Source organism: Musca domestica, unplaced genomic scaffold, assembly GCF_030504385.1.
Source record: "Musca domestica strain aabys unplaced genomic scaffold, Musca_domestica.polishedcontigs.V.1.1 9, whole genome shotgun sequence".
In the NCBI taxonomy this organism is placed as follows: domain Eukaryota; kingdom Metazoa; phylum Arthropoda; class Insecta; order Diptera; family Muscidae; genus Musca; species Musca domestica.
Genome location: NW_026712435.1, coordinates 19,194,444 through 19,212,783, shown reverse-complemented (window position 1 = coordinate 19,212,783; position 18,340 = coordinate 19,194,444). Strand labels below are relative to the sequence as shown.

Here is an 18,340-nt window from a genome sequence, read left to right as displayed (position 1 = left end):
TCGTTATTCGATGATTTTTTTTTTGAATGTTTGAATGAAAGCAAAAAATGCCGGAAATAGCATCAAATTTTAGAATACGTTTAGATTTGTTCGAATTGGTCACCTTTGGCACGAATTATGGCCTTCAAACGGCCAATGAAACTGTCACACGCTGCCCGAATGTTGTTCTGCGGTATTTTGGACCATTCTTGGCGAAGCGCTTGCTTCAGATGATCGACACTTTGTTATGTTTTAGTGCCAACCTTGTTTTCCAAAATACTCCAGACACAATAGTCCAAAGGATTGGTATACGGAGATGCTGAGTCCTGTTGGAATGTCCAAGGTCTGCGGCCAAAATGTTTGCGTGCCCAAGGCTTTAATACACCCTCCAGAATATTTTCGCGATAAAATACGGCATTTATTCTGATGCCACGGTCGATTAATACTAGCGGAGAGCGATCATCGGATGTTATGGCAGCCCACACCATCACCATGGCTGGCGCTTGAGTTCTGGTGGCCAACTGAAGGTTCACACTTTCAGCTGACCTCTTTGGCAAATAAACACGATCCTTTTGTTTGTTTACAAACTGCTGGAGAAAGATTGTTTTCTCATCGGAGAAAACCAAATTCGGCAGTTCACCACTTTCGACCAAGCGAAGCAAATCTGTAGCTCTTTTGAGTCTATTTTCTTTCAGTTGCGGTGTAAGTTTTTGCACTTTTTGGAATTTCAATGGCTTTACCTCGAGCTCATTTTTCAATATTTGCCGAATGGAATATTGGGATATGTTCAGCTCACGAGCCATTTCTCGGCCACTGCGGCGCGGGTTTCGATCAAGTCGCTCCTTTACTTTTCGAACCATTTCTGCTGATGTTGCTGTTTTCGTCCGTCCACTTCCTTGACGTCGGGCTATGCTACCAGTATCACGGTAACGAGCGATGGCACGAGACACAAAAGATTTATTTACATTTAAACGCGGAAGTGCTCTAACGATAGCCACTTGTGGTTGCTAAATATAAAGAAATCACACTATCACGCTTGAATTCCATCACGAATAACTTTTTTTCTGGAAAATTCTCACCAAAATGCTTTTGTACGCTTGTAAACAATATAATGAGCTGGCACTGGAATAATTTTAACAGCTGTCGGACGAGTGGCTTAGAAATGACAGCAGTCTGAAGTTCGTTGCATTTTTTCATCTCACCCTGTATGGCCTCTCTAGCCATATGGATGAGAGTATAATAAAGGAAATTGGAAACGAATGTCAGATTTTATGCGTGTTATTGCCACTCAAAAGAGTGTCTCTGCTGAAGGCCTCGATTTCAAGGTAGAGGGTATAAAAATCCTCACTAGAGCGCTGTTAACTACTTAACAGGGCTCTGTTAAGTAACTTTTCAATCGACTGTAATATCGTACTTCTGATTCTAAGTAAGCAAGTTATTGTTTTCGTCATGGTTGGTTGGATCCCCTGGGGGTATCGCTATTCAATATTCAACTCTTACAATATTCAATTCTCACATTTTCCTCAATCCTTTCCTGATTCAATTATCAATGAATATAAATTTCCTACAATCTTGAACTTTGTTTTACAGTCATCTTCGTCATTCGATATTGAATGTCAAAAACTTTTTTTGTTTTGAAATTTAAAATTCAAATAATCAAAATTCATGAGTCACATTTTCCAATATTATCATATTTCATTGGAAATTGACATTTGTCTATTTTCATCGAGATTTTGCGGCATTTCGTTTTTTTTTTTGTTTCGGCATTGATGTTTTTTTGAAATTCAAATCGAACTAAGAGGCATTATTCCATTTTGAACATGAGTGTGTGCTAGTGCTTGTGGCTGTGTCGTAGTGTTTTTAGTGATGACTCGTTTATTTATTTATTTTTTTTTTTTTGTATTTCGATGAATCATTGAGCCGTTGGGAGTAGCTTAAATTGTCAATTCTATTAAAATGCATTGTTTTTTTTTGTTTGTTATGTTCCATTGTGAATTGTTTAATATATAAATGTGTGTATGTAGCCGACAACAAATTGATTTAATTGTCCCTTTTTTATTATTTGTTCCGGTAATTTGTTAAAAATTGCTTTATGGGTCAATTAATTGTCCAGAATAACTTTGAACTTTATTCATGACGGAAGTGCAGTGATTTGTACTGATTTGTGTGATTAAAAACAATCATTAAATTTTTATCACAGAAAAAAAAACGTAATAATTTTAGAATTGAAATTGAATTTACAGGTTTATAAAAGTATAACATTGACATTATTGTTTAAGAGTGTTGCGAAGTAGATTCAAACTTTTGGCTAATTTTTTAATCCGCATTTGAATTGTAAGGAAGAAAAAATTAACTAATTTTCAGTCAATGCCTAACCAAGTAGTTTGAGTAAATTCATGTTGTCTCAGAATATCTATGCATATACAAATCAGTTGCATTGTGTTAGAAATTGATGTCCCCTGGAATGCGTGAACCAATTTTGTTTCTGCAAATTTCATATAAATGATGACGTCAATTCCGAGGTTTTTTATACGCTCAGGCAGTCCTATATGGCTACAGAGGGTATATAACATTTGATATAGCCAAAATGTGCCTCATCAAAATAACGGTTTTGGACCCTTGGTCTGTTTGGACCCAATCCGTTTCAGAACATTTAGAATCGATCTAGCGGTGTCCGTGAATAAAAAAAAAAACAATTCTAAAATGCGAATGGATTATCCGATTCTCTTCAATTACATAAATCCCAATATTTCCACTAATACAAGATCTGATGTGTAGATGGAATGTATCGGATAACTTCTTCTGGTACCTTCCCCACAAAGCGGAAAAAATGGGAAACAAACCAGCGATTCTTTTCAAACTTGGTTAATCGTAATATTTTTTCGCAACCTGATATGAATATGGAATTTATCGGCCCCCTTGTGATACCTCTCTCACACGGGGTCAAGATTTTGATTAATTATAACCCTTGAAACATGCGACAACAAGTCTTATTGATCATTGCTAGTGTGTATGGTTGATATTTCGAGGTTGTTTTGGAAATATGTCCTACAAATGTACGAAACCTACCAAATGGTATTAAATCTGGTATCTATCTAGTAAGGTAGGTAGTGAGTTTAAATTCTGAAATTTGAATTGAGGGTCGCTGATGGGGTGTAGGCTGAATGTACCAAACTTAACTATATGTGTACAAAAAGTACTTAAAACTAGTTAAAAAGTATTAGCCGGTTTTGCCGACAGATGTATACCCTCAGCCAATGTTCGATTATTTGAATATATTTGGACTTGTGTTATGATTATTCAAATTGTTGACCCTCTATGGAGTAGGTTCCGAAGCAATGGCCAATATTGTCCATTTCGTATCGGATCTAAATCAATGTGATATAAATATTTCGCCGTGCCAAGTTTGGACAACATTGGTTACTTCGTTCACTTTATATGAGATTTGTGATAATTTTGAGAAAATTGTGCATTGTGTTGAAATGTGCATGAGGTACCAGATATAGTCGACCGAAGAATTGCGGTCATACTTCATCATACTTCATCTAATACAGATAAAAATATTTAAAAAAAAACAGATCTTGCGTTAGCAAAAATGTTTGTGTGTCTGCAATTTGAAGAGAGTTGAATGCTTATTTCGCTTTCTTTGATCGTTTTGTTTTTCAAAAGCTTGTACCAAGTCTAGATAGAAACGGATGTTAATTTCGCGTTTTATGAGCTTCATGGGGATTCAAAATTTTGAGCCTTTGTGGGAAAGGTACAAGAAGGACTGGTCCGATATATCCCAGACCTTGGGTTAATAAAAATATTGGGATGTATGAAATATTAATTATTTTAAATATTTTTTAAAATTAGTCCAGTGACAGCTTATTATATTGTTTACAAGCGTACCAAAGCATTTTGGTGAGGATTTTCCAGAAAAAAAAGTTATTCGTGGTGTAATTCAAGCGTGATTTCTTTTAATTTTTTTGGTGGAAAACCACAATTGGCTATCGTTAGAGCACTCCACCATTTAAATGTGAATAAATCTTTTGTTTCGTGATACTGATACTGGTAACGTAGCCAGACGTCAAGGAAGTGCACGGAAGAAAACAGCAACATCAGCAGAAATGGTTCGAAAACTAAAGAAGCGACTTGATCGAAATCGAAATAGCAGTGGCCGAAAAATGGCTCATGAGCTAAACATATCGCAATATTCCATTCAGCAATTATTGAAAAATGAGCTCGAGGTAAAGCCATTGAAATTTACAAAAGTGCAAGAACTTACACCCCAACAGAAAGAAAATAGACTCAAAAGAGCTAAAGAGTTGCTTCGCTTGGCCGAAAGTGGTGAACTGCCAAATTTGGTTTGGTGGTCTCCGATGAGAAAACGTTCGTTGTCCAGCAGTTTGTAAACAAACAAACTGATCGTGTTTACTTGCCAAAGGGGTCAGCTGAAAATCTGCACCTTCGGTTGGCCACCAGAATTCAAGCGCCGGCCATGGTAATGGTGTGGGCCGCCATAATAGCCGATGGTCGCTCTCTGTTCATATTAATCGACCGTGGCATCAGAATAAATGCCGAATGTTATCGCGAAAATATTCTGTATTAAAGCCTCCGGCACGCAAATATTTTGGTCGCAGGCCTTGGACATTCCAACAGGACTCAGCACGATGGCACTCAGCACGCGCCACCCAATAATGGTTACAAAATGAGGTTCCTCGCTTCATTTCCAGCGCACAATGGCTACCAAAATCTCCGGATAGCAATCCGTTGGACAATTGAACCTGGCGTATTTTGTTGAGCAAGGTTGGCACTAAGAATACCAAAGTGTCGATCATCTCAAGCAAGCGCTTCACCGGGAATGGGCCAAAATACCGCAGAGCAACATTCGGGCAGAGTGTGACGGTTTCATTGGCCCTTTGAAGGCCATAATTCGTATCAAATTCGAACAAACCTAAACTTATTCTAAAATTTGATGCTATTTTATTGGATAAAATTTTTAAAAAAAAAGTAAAAATTATGGGGTTTGACTTTGTTGCAGTTTTTTATCTCACCCTATATTCCATTTTAACGAAAGACCTTGGGATAACAATAATATTGAGATGTGTAAATTTTGAAGACAATCAGGCTCTTACATCACATTTTACAAAAGTTATAATTATACAAAATTTTGACCCCTATTGGGGGAGGACTTGATGGAACGGACTGATATTTTCCACTGATGCAAATATTTGGATTTGCAAAGTTAAAGCAAAATCTGATCATCCTTTCTCTTTGTGTGCAGGAAAATATTTTCTTTGCAAAGTTCGACTTTTTGTGGGGGACATACCAGAAGGAGTGAACCAATAATGCCCAACTTCGAACTCGATCTAAGTTTGATAATGATATTACGATGTACCAAGTTTGGACCAAAATCGGATACTCCCATTGAGAGCTATCGTGCGCACCAGCCAGCCAGTCAGACAGATGGACATTGCTAGATCGACTCCAAAGGTCCTGAATCGGGTTTGGTCCAAAGGGTCTTCGATGAGGCACGTTGTGGTCGTATCAAATGATATATACCTATCGCTGAGGGTATAACCATATCGCTGAGGGTATGAAAAAAATCCGCTAACAATTCTGTTAAAATCTTAAGAATGCATAATATAGGGAGTTACTTTTATATTGAGGTCCATACGAAAACGTGGATGTGCACAGGTAATTTTCGTCATAGACATTATAGTATTCAAATACGAAACTTGAAACAATTCCGGTGAATAAAGTCGCAAAAATACCTCCATTACATGGAGGCTATACGAAGACCTGTACCTGTTTAGACAATTCTTTTTGCCTAGACTGTAGTACCCATTGGAACTTCAAATTCGAAATTGGAAACAAATTCAGTGTATAATGTCGCTAAAATTATCAAAATACCGAATAAAGGCAGGCACCGATATATGGAGGCTATACAAAGACCTGGATCTGCATAGACAATTTTCCGTTACAGACTGTAGTATCCATTAATAAATGCTGTGAAATGACATTTATATCTAGAATCCTGAATTTTTTAATGTAGGGCGATGTTGGTTTTGTGACAGTGAGATATGGGCCAGAGACGGTTTGATCTTGATCCACTTGTCCATCCTGCTTGGAATCAGGATCTTTATATAGTGAAACATCATTATAAGTGATGTGTAGTCCAGTTTTAGATCCGTTTTTTTTTGCATGCGATCAGATATATATATTTTAGGGTCGAAATTTATATTTTAAGCAGCTCTCTTTAATAAATTTATGCATTAAAATTGTATTTTATACTTCTACTGTCCTGAAATAAAATGAAATTTAATAATATTTTAATTTTTCTTTTCAGTAAAAAAACAAAGTCTGCCATGGTCTAAGCTTCCAATGTCAATGTCAGCCCTGAAAAATATTATAATTACATTCTAAAAATTTAAAAAGCCTTCACAAAGCGTTGAAGCAAAAAATCAATTACAATAAATTTTGAAAAAAACGAAAGAAAGCAGCAACGAAGTGCCATCTGTTACCCGAATTTCAATTAGAGGTCAAGAATAAAAAAAACGAGCCAATAATATAAGAAATCAATAAATTATCAAAAAAAAAAAAAAAAAAGAAGAAAAACAAACGAAACCATTGGAAATTGTTTTATAAGCTACAACAACAAACGAATTTACTTAACACCCAAAAAAACAGAAAAAGCATATCAAGAAGGAAAGCAATTTATAAAACATATCCGTTTCATTGCTGAGAGAGAGAGAGAGTGTGCGAAGTTCTATTTGCTGTCCATTTTCGTCAACGTCAAGCCAAAACCTATATCTCTTGTGTGTGCGTGTGTGGCTATCTGTGCGTTTCTTTTCTGCTGCCTACCAACCACCACCACTCCAACCGCCCTGTATATGAGCTCTCGTCGCAAGTCCACCGGTCTCATATGGCATCTGCGAAAATCTCTCTATACGCGTAGTACGAAAAAAATGAAAACAATTTCATGATACTATAAGTGGTCGGAATCAGTGATATTAAATTATTTAAAAATGCCTTCAACACCGTACGATTTGGTGCAGGACGATCAGGACTTGAGGGTGCCATTGCATGCCGAACAGGCCTTCTTCAATGGCATAACATTTCAAGCTAAGGTAAGTTGATATTATTTTTTCGATATTTACATGTTTAAATATAGTTAGGATTGAAAACAAATGTTTTATGTGATGTTATATACATATGTGTATATATTTAAGAATATTTTGGATATTTGTATATTTTTGAGAAGTTGAGGCGAATTTTTTATAAATATGTGGAAAACACACCGGTATTTGTTTCAAAAAATTAATTTCTGATTTCTTTGGACCTGGGAACTCTTCAAAAATATACCTCACATAACCTTTTAAGAATGTCCTATAAAATGCAGGGATGTAAACAAGCTATGACGTATGAGCCGATCTTTGATACATAAATTCAAGTTGACACTACCTTAGAATATCTCGAAAATTATATTACGGATAGAGTCACATGTGAAGTTATTATTCAGCGTTTGATAGCATACTTTTAAGCATTTTCAATTCACAATTCTAAAAATGGCTTTATTTTTGAAATAAAAATTGTGGGTAGGGCCTAAAAGTATTCTATGAAAATGCCGAAAATAACAGTGGAAAATTCACTTAATATGTGGCTCCAACATTATGTGTAAACTGGTCTATAGACATTTAAATGCTGTTCAGTGGCAATTTCGACTACATTTCAAATTTTTGAAGTTTTTATACCCTCCACCATATTATGGAAGGTTTATTAACTTTGTCTTTCCGTTTGTTACTCCTCGAAATACTCATGTCAGACCCAACAAAGTATATATGTTCTTAATCAGCGTAAAATTCTAAGTCGATTTAGTGGTGTCCGTCTGCCTGTCTGTGTGTCTGTTGTAATCACGCTATCTTTCGAACGAATTGAGATAGACGGCTAAAATTTTGCACACATGTTTATTTTGCCAGTAGGCAGGTTAAGTTCGTAAATGAGTCATGTAGGTCCACGTTTTCATATTTCCCTCGCATAACATTACCTCCCGATATTCGGTATTTGGATGATTTTAGCGACATTATTCACCGGAATTGTTTAAAATTTGGTATTTGAAGTTCGTAATGGAAGATACAGCCTATGACAGAAAATTTTCTGTGCAGATTCAGGCCTTCGTATAGGACCCATCCCTATATTCGATATTTTGACGATTTTAGGTACAATACTCAGCAAAATTGTTTGAGATGTTGTATTTGAAGTTCGTAATGGATGCTACAGCCTGTGACAGAAAGTTGTCTATGCAGGTCCACGTCTTCGTGTAGCTCCGATATAACGGTACCTCCTTATATACGGTATTTTGATGATTTTAGCTATATTATGCACCGTTTATTTCAAGTTTCGAATTTGAATATGGTAATGGGTTATGACATACAAAGCGGATTTTTTTTTTTGAAAATTTCCAAATGCGTTCCAAATGGTGGGGGGTATTCAAATTTCGGCCCGGCCGAACTTACTGCTTTTTTACTTTTTTTTAGTTAAATAAATTGTTTTCAAATAATTGAAATGGTATTTTTTGGCACTCACTGGTATCGACATAGAGAAAAAGTTTCCTAAAATTTTAAGTCGACTGCTACAGGGTTGTCCATATTCGACGTACCCATCTGGCAACGCCATAACTTTTGACAAAGATGTCACATCGCTTAATGACGATCGGCCGAGAATATCGCTGCTGTACGAGCCAGTGTTGAGAGGTCCCCAAGAACATCCCAAAAACGCCGTTCTCAGCAGTTGGGCATGGCTCGGTCCACTTTACAATGGATTATTCGCATTGATTTGCATTTGTTCCCGTACAAAATTCAATTGACGCAAAGAATGTTGCCTGCGGACAAGCCTCGTCGATTGGAATGGGCCCAAAAAAAAACATGGGTCCGTCGAATATGGGCAACCCTGTACTTCACAACCTTGCCGAGACAACCGAAATAGGTCTGACCCTTTGCAACATCTATTCTACACTCCACCAGTGACTCCTCATTCCAAACGAACTCTGTTTTCCCGTCTGTTGTAACCACGCTAGAGTAAAAACAAATTAAGATAGGAAGCTACAATTTTGCACAGATCTGTCTTTTGTCTGCAGGCAGGTCAAGTTCGAAGATGGGCTATATCGGTACCCCCCCGATAGCCACATTTTTCAATGGAATTTTCTGAAATTCTACACAAGGAGTTCCTTGGAAGAGAATTGTCTACATAGGCCCACGATATCGAATAGCCTCCATGCAACGGCACCTCCCCGATATTCGCTATTTTGATATTTTTAGCGATTTTTTTTTCCGAAATTGTTTCACATTTTCTATTTAAAGTTCGTAATGGGTACTACAGCATATGACAAAAAATTACGTTTTTAGATTCACGTCTTCCTGTAGCCCCCATATAACGACATCTCCCGATATTCGGTATTTTGATAATTTTATGGACAATATTCACCGGAATTGTTTGAAATTTTATATGTGAAGCTCGTAATGGTTACTACATCCTATGGCGGAAAATTTCTTTTTTTTTTCAAATAAATACAAAGAAAAAGAAAGTTTGTAATGGGTAATACAGCCTATAACAAAAAAATTGTATGTGTAGGAACGCGTCTTCGTATAGCCCCCCCCATATAACGCCCTTTTTGAGCGGTTATTTTGAGAGGTTATTAAAAGTTCGCCCCGGCCCGGAATTTAGCTGCGTTTTTAGTTTTCAATTTCAAATTTGTCGGCAAGTTAGCAACTAAATTAATTAGTCGGTAAGACCTAAATAGATGAAAATTTTGGTCCGTAACGGTAAAAAATGTTTGAGAATTCTACTACCTTTTTTTGGAAATATTCACTATTTTAGTAATTTTATGTAGACTAGTCTAAGTCTAGCGAGTCTAGACATTAACAATCAGTGATTTACTAATAAATACAATTTTTTCTCCGTAAAGATCTCACCAGAAGAAGTGTTCCGATATTGGCTATTTTTGCATCATATCTAAAAATGATACAGGTATTACGAGATAATGAAATCGGTTTCCTTTGTATGTGATTTAGTATATTTCATAAATTTTAACCTTTGTAGGAGAGGTGCTAAAAGCCATCATTTCGAGGATTTACCAAGGGTCAACGTCAAATATACGTCAAACATAGTGTCCCCTCATTTTATGGTGGAGGTTATAGAAATGCCCACCATGTACCCCCCATTCTCCATCCGTCTCCCCAATCTCCACCGTAGCCACATAAAATTCAAACACCAAACTTTTAAATTACACCATATGAGTCTGCTGGCAAAACAAAGTCCTTGTTAGGCGAAGAGGGGCAAAAAAATTCTATTAGCTAAAATTTTTCTTTAAAGCAACAAAAAACATAACATTGTTGTTTTCAAAACTTTTAGCCACATTTTGCTCCAAAGTCGTTATTGGCATTTTTTTTGTTGTTTTGTGGAAGTTTATTATATTGTCGTGTTGTTGTTTGTTTGTTCTTGGCTTGTTGTTGCTCATGTATTATTTCTATGAAGGCAATTGCAAAAAATTGCGACTGTGTGTTTAGTCTGGCCAAGTTCATGGTTTATATTTGCATGAAATTTTGACTATGACCTGGCAAACTTGTTGACTTGTTTTCGAAATAAAGAGCCATAATTTAGCTAAAATAGCTTTGCATGTATTTCGATGTAATTTTCATGGATGCCATCATATGTTGGCGAACATGCACACACCAAATGGGTATAGTAGGGTGGTTCCTATGGATAGAAGTATTATGGCAATTTACGGTACACTGAAGACAATGTTAGGATGTTTTGTAATTTGTTTTTTGAAGCAGTTTCGGAAGGCACTTTCTAAATTTTAATAAATATTTTAAAAGGACATTACTTTAGAAAGCTAAAAGCGCCGAAAACCCAATATTTAAGGAGTTATGGCCATTTAAAAATATGTAATAATTCATGCCGAAGAAAGTGATAACAAATAATAGCTAAAAGCGCCGAAACCTCAATATTTAAGGAGTTATGGCCATTTTAAAGCTTTTTTATTATTATTTTTTAAATACTGTCTTCAATAAAAGGTTCAGCTTCAATTTTTCATAAATATTTTTCGAAGTTCCTGGACATTTTTTAGGAAAGTCTAATACAATTTTACCTATATTTTTTGGTTAATTAGACTGATGTCAAATATTAGAACATGTGGTTCACGACCACATTTGACCTCTTTTTAAAAGTTTTCTTTGAAAGCTTGGACCAGTTATCCGAAAATTTGTTACCGCAAATTGAGACATTGAAGAATAGTTTTTAGTTGGTTTCAATTAGCAGCTTTTAAAACTGAAAATTTGATAAAATATTTTTTCTGATCAAAACATGATCGGGACACCCGTTGGAAAAAAGATGCGTTTTTTGCCACAGATTGTAATGGTTAGTGTCATTCTGCAAAAAATTGTGGTTGTAAAAACCTTCGATGTCAATGGTAAGAATTTCGAAATTATGGAGCTTCAAGAAAAAAAAAAAAAATAAAATAAATAAAATAAAATAAAATTTGAGCCTTTGCTGAATAGTCACCAGAAAGAATGGATCGATATAACCAATTTTTAAACCTTTATGGCTAGAGAGGGTATATATCATCCGATACGGCCAAAACGTGCCTTATCGAAATAACAGATTTATTTCTCTTTAAACCAAATCCGTTTTAAAACATTTGGAGTCGATCTAGCGATGTCCGTCCGACCCTTCATCTGTCTGGGAGTTCCCTGATTTGGTCCAAACTTGGTACATAGCAATATTATTATCAAATATAGATCGAGATCGAGTTCCACTCCTTCTGGCAACTCCCCTACAAAAGTTGGAAATTTTCAAAAAAAAAAAAAAAAAAAAAAAAAAAAAATATATAATATTTTACTGCACGGAAGGAGAAAGAATAATCAGAGTTTTTCCAACTTTGCAAATTCTAATATTAACATCAGTGCCATGTCAGATGCGAAAATGGACAATAACGGTCCACTCCATCAAGTATCTCCCCCACAAAGAGTCAAAATTTTGAATAATTATAACTCTTATAAAATGTGATGTATGAGTCCGACTGCCTTCAAATTATTCACATAAGCTATCCTAAAATCCGAAATACGCATCCGGTTCTCCTCATATTTCATACATCCCATTATTTCTACTAACACAAGATATGATGTGTAGATGGGGTATATCGGTTCACAACTTCGGGTACCTTCCCCACAATGGTACAAAATGTTGAATATCCATGAAGCTCATAAAACGTGAAATTAAAATCCGATTCCATTTAGACTTGGCACATCTCAATATTTCTATCAACACAGGAGCTTTTATAAAAATGGTAGAGATCGGACCATTCCTTTTGGTACCTCCCCCATAAAGGGTCAAAGTTTTGAATAACCAAAACTTTTATAAAATCCGAAATAAACATCAGGTTCTCTTTCTATTTCACACATCCTATTATTTTCACTAACACAAGGTCTGCTGTGAAGATGGGATATATCGGTCCACTCCTTCTGGCACCTTCCCCACAAAGGCTCAAAATTTTGAATATCCATGAAGCTAATAGAACGTGAATTTAACATTCGATTCCATTCAGACTTGGTATATCTCAATGTTTCCATCATCACAAGATCTGCTATAGAGATTGTACAGATCGAACCATTTCTTCTGGTACCTCCCCCACATAGGGTTCAGGATTTGAAAAATAAAACGGTTAAAGAAAGCGGAATAAGCATATATGGTACCTCAGAACATTTTAATATGTTTTAAAAATTATCACATATCTCATATTAAGTGAAGGAGGTAACCCATATAGTCCAAATCAGGCACGTCGCAATAATTATATCATATTTATTTAGCTCCGATATGAAATGAACAATACTGGCCCATTCCTTCGGAACCTATTTCATAGTAGGTCAATAATTTAAATACTCATAACAGAAGCCAAAGTATATTTAAATAATCAAACATTGGCTGAGGGTAAAACCGACTGATATTTTTTTGCTTGTTTTTTTTTTTTTTTTTTGACAATTTTGTTAAATTTTTCGAGTCAGAAGGGTAGGGTCAATATATCGCACCTCTTCTCCACACCTTTTTCAGATGTAATTCGAATTATTTTAGTTGTAATTCGAGAATTCCACTTGTAATTCGATCGATTCCATTCTTAATTCGCATTATTCCAATTGTATTTCGAATTTTTCTAATTGCAATCGAATGATTCAATTTGTAATTTCAAATGAAATAATTTCAATTACAACTGAAATAATTCGAATTACAAATGGTATTCTCGAATTACAAATGAAATATTAGAAATTAAATCAAGGAAAAAATCTGTAAATTCGACCGGGCCGAAATTTCAATACCCTCCACAATTTGGAACGAATTTGGCAATTTTTAAAAATAACAAAATCCGTTAAAAATTCTGTTAAAATCTTAAAAATACCCTATGCAGCCGTTATATTAGGCTCTATACGACGACGTGGACCTGTTACATAGTTACATACTTAACTTTTGTCATAAGCCATAACAATATTCAAATACGAAACTTAAGAAAAAATTGGCGAATAATGTAGCCAAAATCATCAACATACCGAATATCGGGAGGTACCATTATATGGGCGCTATACGAAGACTTGGATATGTACAGACAATTTTCTGTCGTAGGCTGTAGTATCTATTACGAACTTCAAATACCAAATTTAAAACAATTTTGGTGAATAATGTCGGTAAAATCATCAAAATACCGAATATCGGGAGGTGTCGTTATATGGGGGTTATACTAAGACGAGGAACTGCACAGAAAATTATCTGTCTTAGGGTGTAGTATTCATTACGAACTTCAAATACTAAATTTGAAATAATTTCGGTGAATAATGTCGCTAAAATACCGAATATCGGGAGGTACCGTTATATGGGGGCTATACCAAAACGTGGACCTACATGACCTATTTTCAAAAGTCCAGCAGACATAGTATGCATTTGAGTAAAATTTTATTAACCTACTTCATTTAGTTCGGAAGCTAGAGTGGTTTCGATAGACAGACAGACAGACGTGCATCGCTAAATCGATACTTTGTGGTGTCTAAAATGTATATTTCGAGGTGTTACAAATAGAATGACAAACTTAATATACCCTTCATACTATGGTGGAGGTTATAAACAAGTTAAGATCTAATTATTCGAATTATTGGGGTGTTCAAAGTTTTGAAAAAAAACCTCTTTACTTATTTTGAATTTTATAAGAGATAGGAGTATTCATAATTTGAACCCATTGGTCAGTAGCTGCCATATATACAGGGTAGATTTTTACACTTGATGTCAGTATGATATAACTACGCTGCGTAAAATTTCGACCAATTTCGATTAGTTTCCCACTCTTATGTTATGTAAAAACTAACCAACCATAACCGTTTTCCCCTACCCCTTTTTTGGTTTACTGCCCCCGTTTAATATAAACACACCCACGATACATTAAAGTTAACAAATCTTCTGCTAGGTATTTATGTTCTAGCCATGTCTACCTTCTCGCACGTGCTACATGCAAATTTAATACAATGGAGGTCTTCGAAGAACATTTTAGAGTTTAGTTTAACTTTGGCAATGACTTTCATTGTTCTAAGCGACAATTTCACACACACACACACACGCGCGCTTATACAACTTCAAGAAGAATACAACAAAATAGAGAAAAACAAATTTCCTCCCTAAATAACCCGCTTTAGTTGTGGCTCGCCATTGTGTTGTTATTTCCCAGCTGTTTTTTTTGTGTGTCTCTACATTCCCAGAATATGCATTCGGTTGGCGGGCTATTTCTCTGCTGGGCTGCCCGGAAACTTAAACTCACACGAAATCGTTTGTAATTGTTAAGCTTGGCTAGTGGTGAACTTTTTTAATAGAATAGTTGTTTGTTTTTTTTTTTTTTTTTGTCACTTTTGTTGTCACAGCAACCAACCCCTAAAGAGCCTAAAAAACATTGCTCCATAGTTGTGGCGTTTTTTGTGTTCACTCTCCCATTACCAACCTGGTTGGCTGGCTCTCTTCTTCTCTCTCTATCCCTTTCTGTGTGTAGATTCTGGTGAATTTTTGTACAAAGGCCTTTAAAACACACTTGACCTAGGTAAAGGTTTTGTGTAGAAGCGTTACATTTTTTGTTAATACTTTTGCCTCGTATAATTTTTTATTGCCCTAATGGGTTAAATGGAATATAAAACGGGTGTGAGTGGAAAAATGTTTCATTGATTCTTTGAAATAAATTATGTTAAATGAAGAAAAATCATATAAATTGCTATAGTTTATTTTACAGTTTTTTAATTTAATTTACAGGTTGAGATAAAAAAACGGCAACAAATTCAAATGCCATAATTTTTACATTACTTTTTTCAATTTTATTGAATGAAAGCAAAAAATGTCGGAAATAGCATCAAATTTTAGAATAAGTATAGATTTGTTCTAATTGGTCACCCTTGGCACGACTTATGTCCTTCAAACGGCAAATGAAACCGTCACACGCTGCGCGAATGTTGCTCTGCGGTATTTTGGCCCATTCCCGGCGAAGCGCTCGACACTTTGGTATTTTTTAGTGGCAACCTTGCTTTTCAAAATATTCCAGACACAATAGTCCAACGGATTGGTATCCGGAGATTCTGGTGGCCATTGTGCGCTGCAAATGAAGCGAGAAATCTCATTTTGTAACCATTCTTGAGTGGTGCGTACTGAGTCCTGTTGGAATATCCAAGGTCTGTGGCAAAAATGTTTGCGTGCCCAAGGCTTTAATACACCCACCAGAATATTTTCGCGATAATATTCGGCATTTATTCTAATGCCACGGTCGATTGATAAGAGCGGAGATCGAACATCGGCTGTTATGGCAGCCCACACCATCACTATGGCCGGCGCTTGAGTTCTGGTGGCCAACACATTTTCAACTGACCTCTTTGGCAAATAAACATGATCATTTTGCTTGTTTACAAACTGCTGGACAACGAATGGACAATCAGAGAAAACCAACTACGCAGTTCACCACTTTCGTCAAGCGAAGCAACTCTTTAGCTTTTTTTTGTTTATTTTCTTTCAGTTGCTTTGCCGAATGGAATATTTCGATATGTTCAGCTCACGAGCCATTTGTCGATCACTGCGACGCGGGTTTCGATCAAGTCGCTTCTTTACTTTTCGAACCATTTCTGCTGATGTTGCTGTTTTCTTCCGTCCACTTCCTTGACGTCGGGCTACGCTATCAGTATCATGGTAACGAGCGATGGTACGAGACACAAAAGATTTATTCACATTTTAATGCTGGAGTGCTCTAACGATAGCAGCTTGTGGTTTTCCAGCCAAATATAAAGAAGTCACACTATCACGCTTGAATTCCATTCGGAAGAACTTTTTTTCTGGAAAATTCCCACCAAAATGCTTTTGTACGCTTGTAAACAATATAATGAGTTGTCACTGGAATAATTTTAACAGCTATCGGACGAGTCACTTAGAAATGACAGCAGTCTGAAGTTGTTGCAGTATTTTCATCTTACCCTGTGTATTGAACCACAATTTAATTATAATTCCTACATGGCGTATACGTGTTGGCATAACGTATATGTAGACTTATCAGAACTAATTTTTTTGGAAACAAAATTATAACAAACCGCCACAAAAAAGCCAAGAGACTAAACTTTCATCGCTGTCAAGGGCTGTCCGTTTGATTTTAAAATCAAGTTGATCTTTTTTGAACTAGTTCGTATCAATCTAGTTCAATGGTTGGGACCTGATTTGTTTACTGGACATGAAGCGTTCACTGAAAATGATGTCCAGTACGCTCATAAAAACAACTTTTATTTTTTTTCGGAGGAGCCATAAATCCTTACCCCTTCCCCTGATTTTTGGGGCCTTTCTCCTTAGATGTTATTTAAAACCAGTAAGAAAAGGTCGAAAGTTGGACTATATGATACCCTACACTACTATGCGTATTTAGTAGAGCTCTCGTAACAAAAAAAAAGTTTCTATTGGGAATTCATGCGAAATATCGGAAGGAAGAAATATATGGTAGGTATATCTAATTCAGAATCGATTTTCACCGAATTTGACGGAGGCTTTTGTACCTTTAATATCATACAACATTGCTGTATAGTGCATGATATGACTTTGATGTAATCCTTACATTGAAAAATATTTATTGAAGCAATAGATATACCAAATGGAAAAATTCGGTTGAATATGAAAAAATCTATTCAATTTGGGCTGATATTGCATATATGGTATGGTGAGCAATAACCCTGAAATCGGATGAAGATGTATATCGAAGGTATATACAAATCTAAACCGATCTCGAGCTTCTTGGCTGAATTCCATTGGAAGTGCCAAAATCCAGTTCATTTGGGCTGATATTGGCCATTTGGTCACAATTAACCCGAAATCGGTTGAAGATGTATATGGGAGTTAGGTTTAAATTTGAACAGATTCTCACCAATTTTAATAGGGTTAGTCCTTGAACCAAACAAATATTGTTTTGAAAACTTCATCTCAATCGGATAATAAATACGACCTGAATTTTGTTCACAAAAATGCATGGACAGACGGACGGAGAGGTGCACTGACATGCATAAATCGACTCAGAAAGTGATTCTATGATGATCCTCAAAAATAAATATAGGTCTATCTCGCTTCCTTCTCCACGTAACAAACAAATACACAAAATGCGATGTGTGAAATATGAGGTCCACGGGATGGTTATTTCGGATTCTATAATCGTTTTGGTTATTCAAAACGTTGACTCTTTGCGGGGGAGGTACCTGAAGGAATGGTCCGATTTCTACCATACGATTTCTGGTCCGATTTCTACCATACAAATATTGAGATGGGCCAAATCTGAATGGAATCGGGTGTTAATTTCGAGTTTCACGAGCTTCATGGATATTCACAATTTTGATCGCATGTGGGTGAGGTACCAGAAGGAGTGGGCCGATATGTTCCATCTGCACATCAGATCTTGCGTTAGTAGAAATAATGGGATGTGTTAAATTTGAAGAGAACCGGATGCTTATTTCGGATTTTAAGATCGTTTTGGTTATTCAAAACTTTGACCCTTTGTAGGGAAGGTACCAGAAGAAATGGACCGATCTCTACCATCTTTTTAACAGATCTCTGTGGTGATGGAAATATTGATACGCGCCAAGGAATCGAAAGCTTATTTCGCGATTTATGAGCTTTATGGATATTCAAAACGTTGAATCTTTGTGGCTGAAGTACCAGAAGGAGTGGACCGATATGTTCCATCTTCACACCAGACATTGGGTTATTAAAAATAGTGTGATGTGTGTAAATTAAAGCCAATCGGACTCTTATATTACATTTTATAAGAGTTAAAGTTATTCAAAATTTT

General features: G+C 36.0%; 1 protein-coding gene across 3 annotated transcripts in view; it reads left to right on the top strand.

Annotated features, from left to right (window-relative positions):
- Positions 1-18,340, top strand: part of LOC101893229 (capon-like protein) — a 506,622-nt gene that overhangs the window by 59,928 nt on the left and 428,354 nt on the right. For all 3 annotated transcript variants that reach the window (XM_059131885.1, XM_059131884.1, XM_059131883.1), the window contains exon 2: positions 6,311-7,091. In XM_059131885.1, coding sequence (XP_058987868.1) covers positions 6,990-7,091 — 102 coding nt within the window. In that variant the 5' untranslated portion in view covers positions 6,311-6,989. The remainder of the gene's footprint in view (positions 1-6,310; positions 7,092-18,340) is intronic.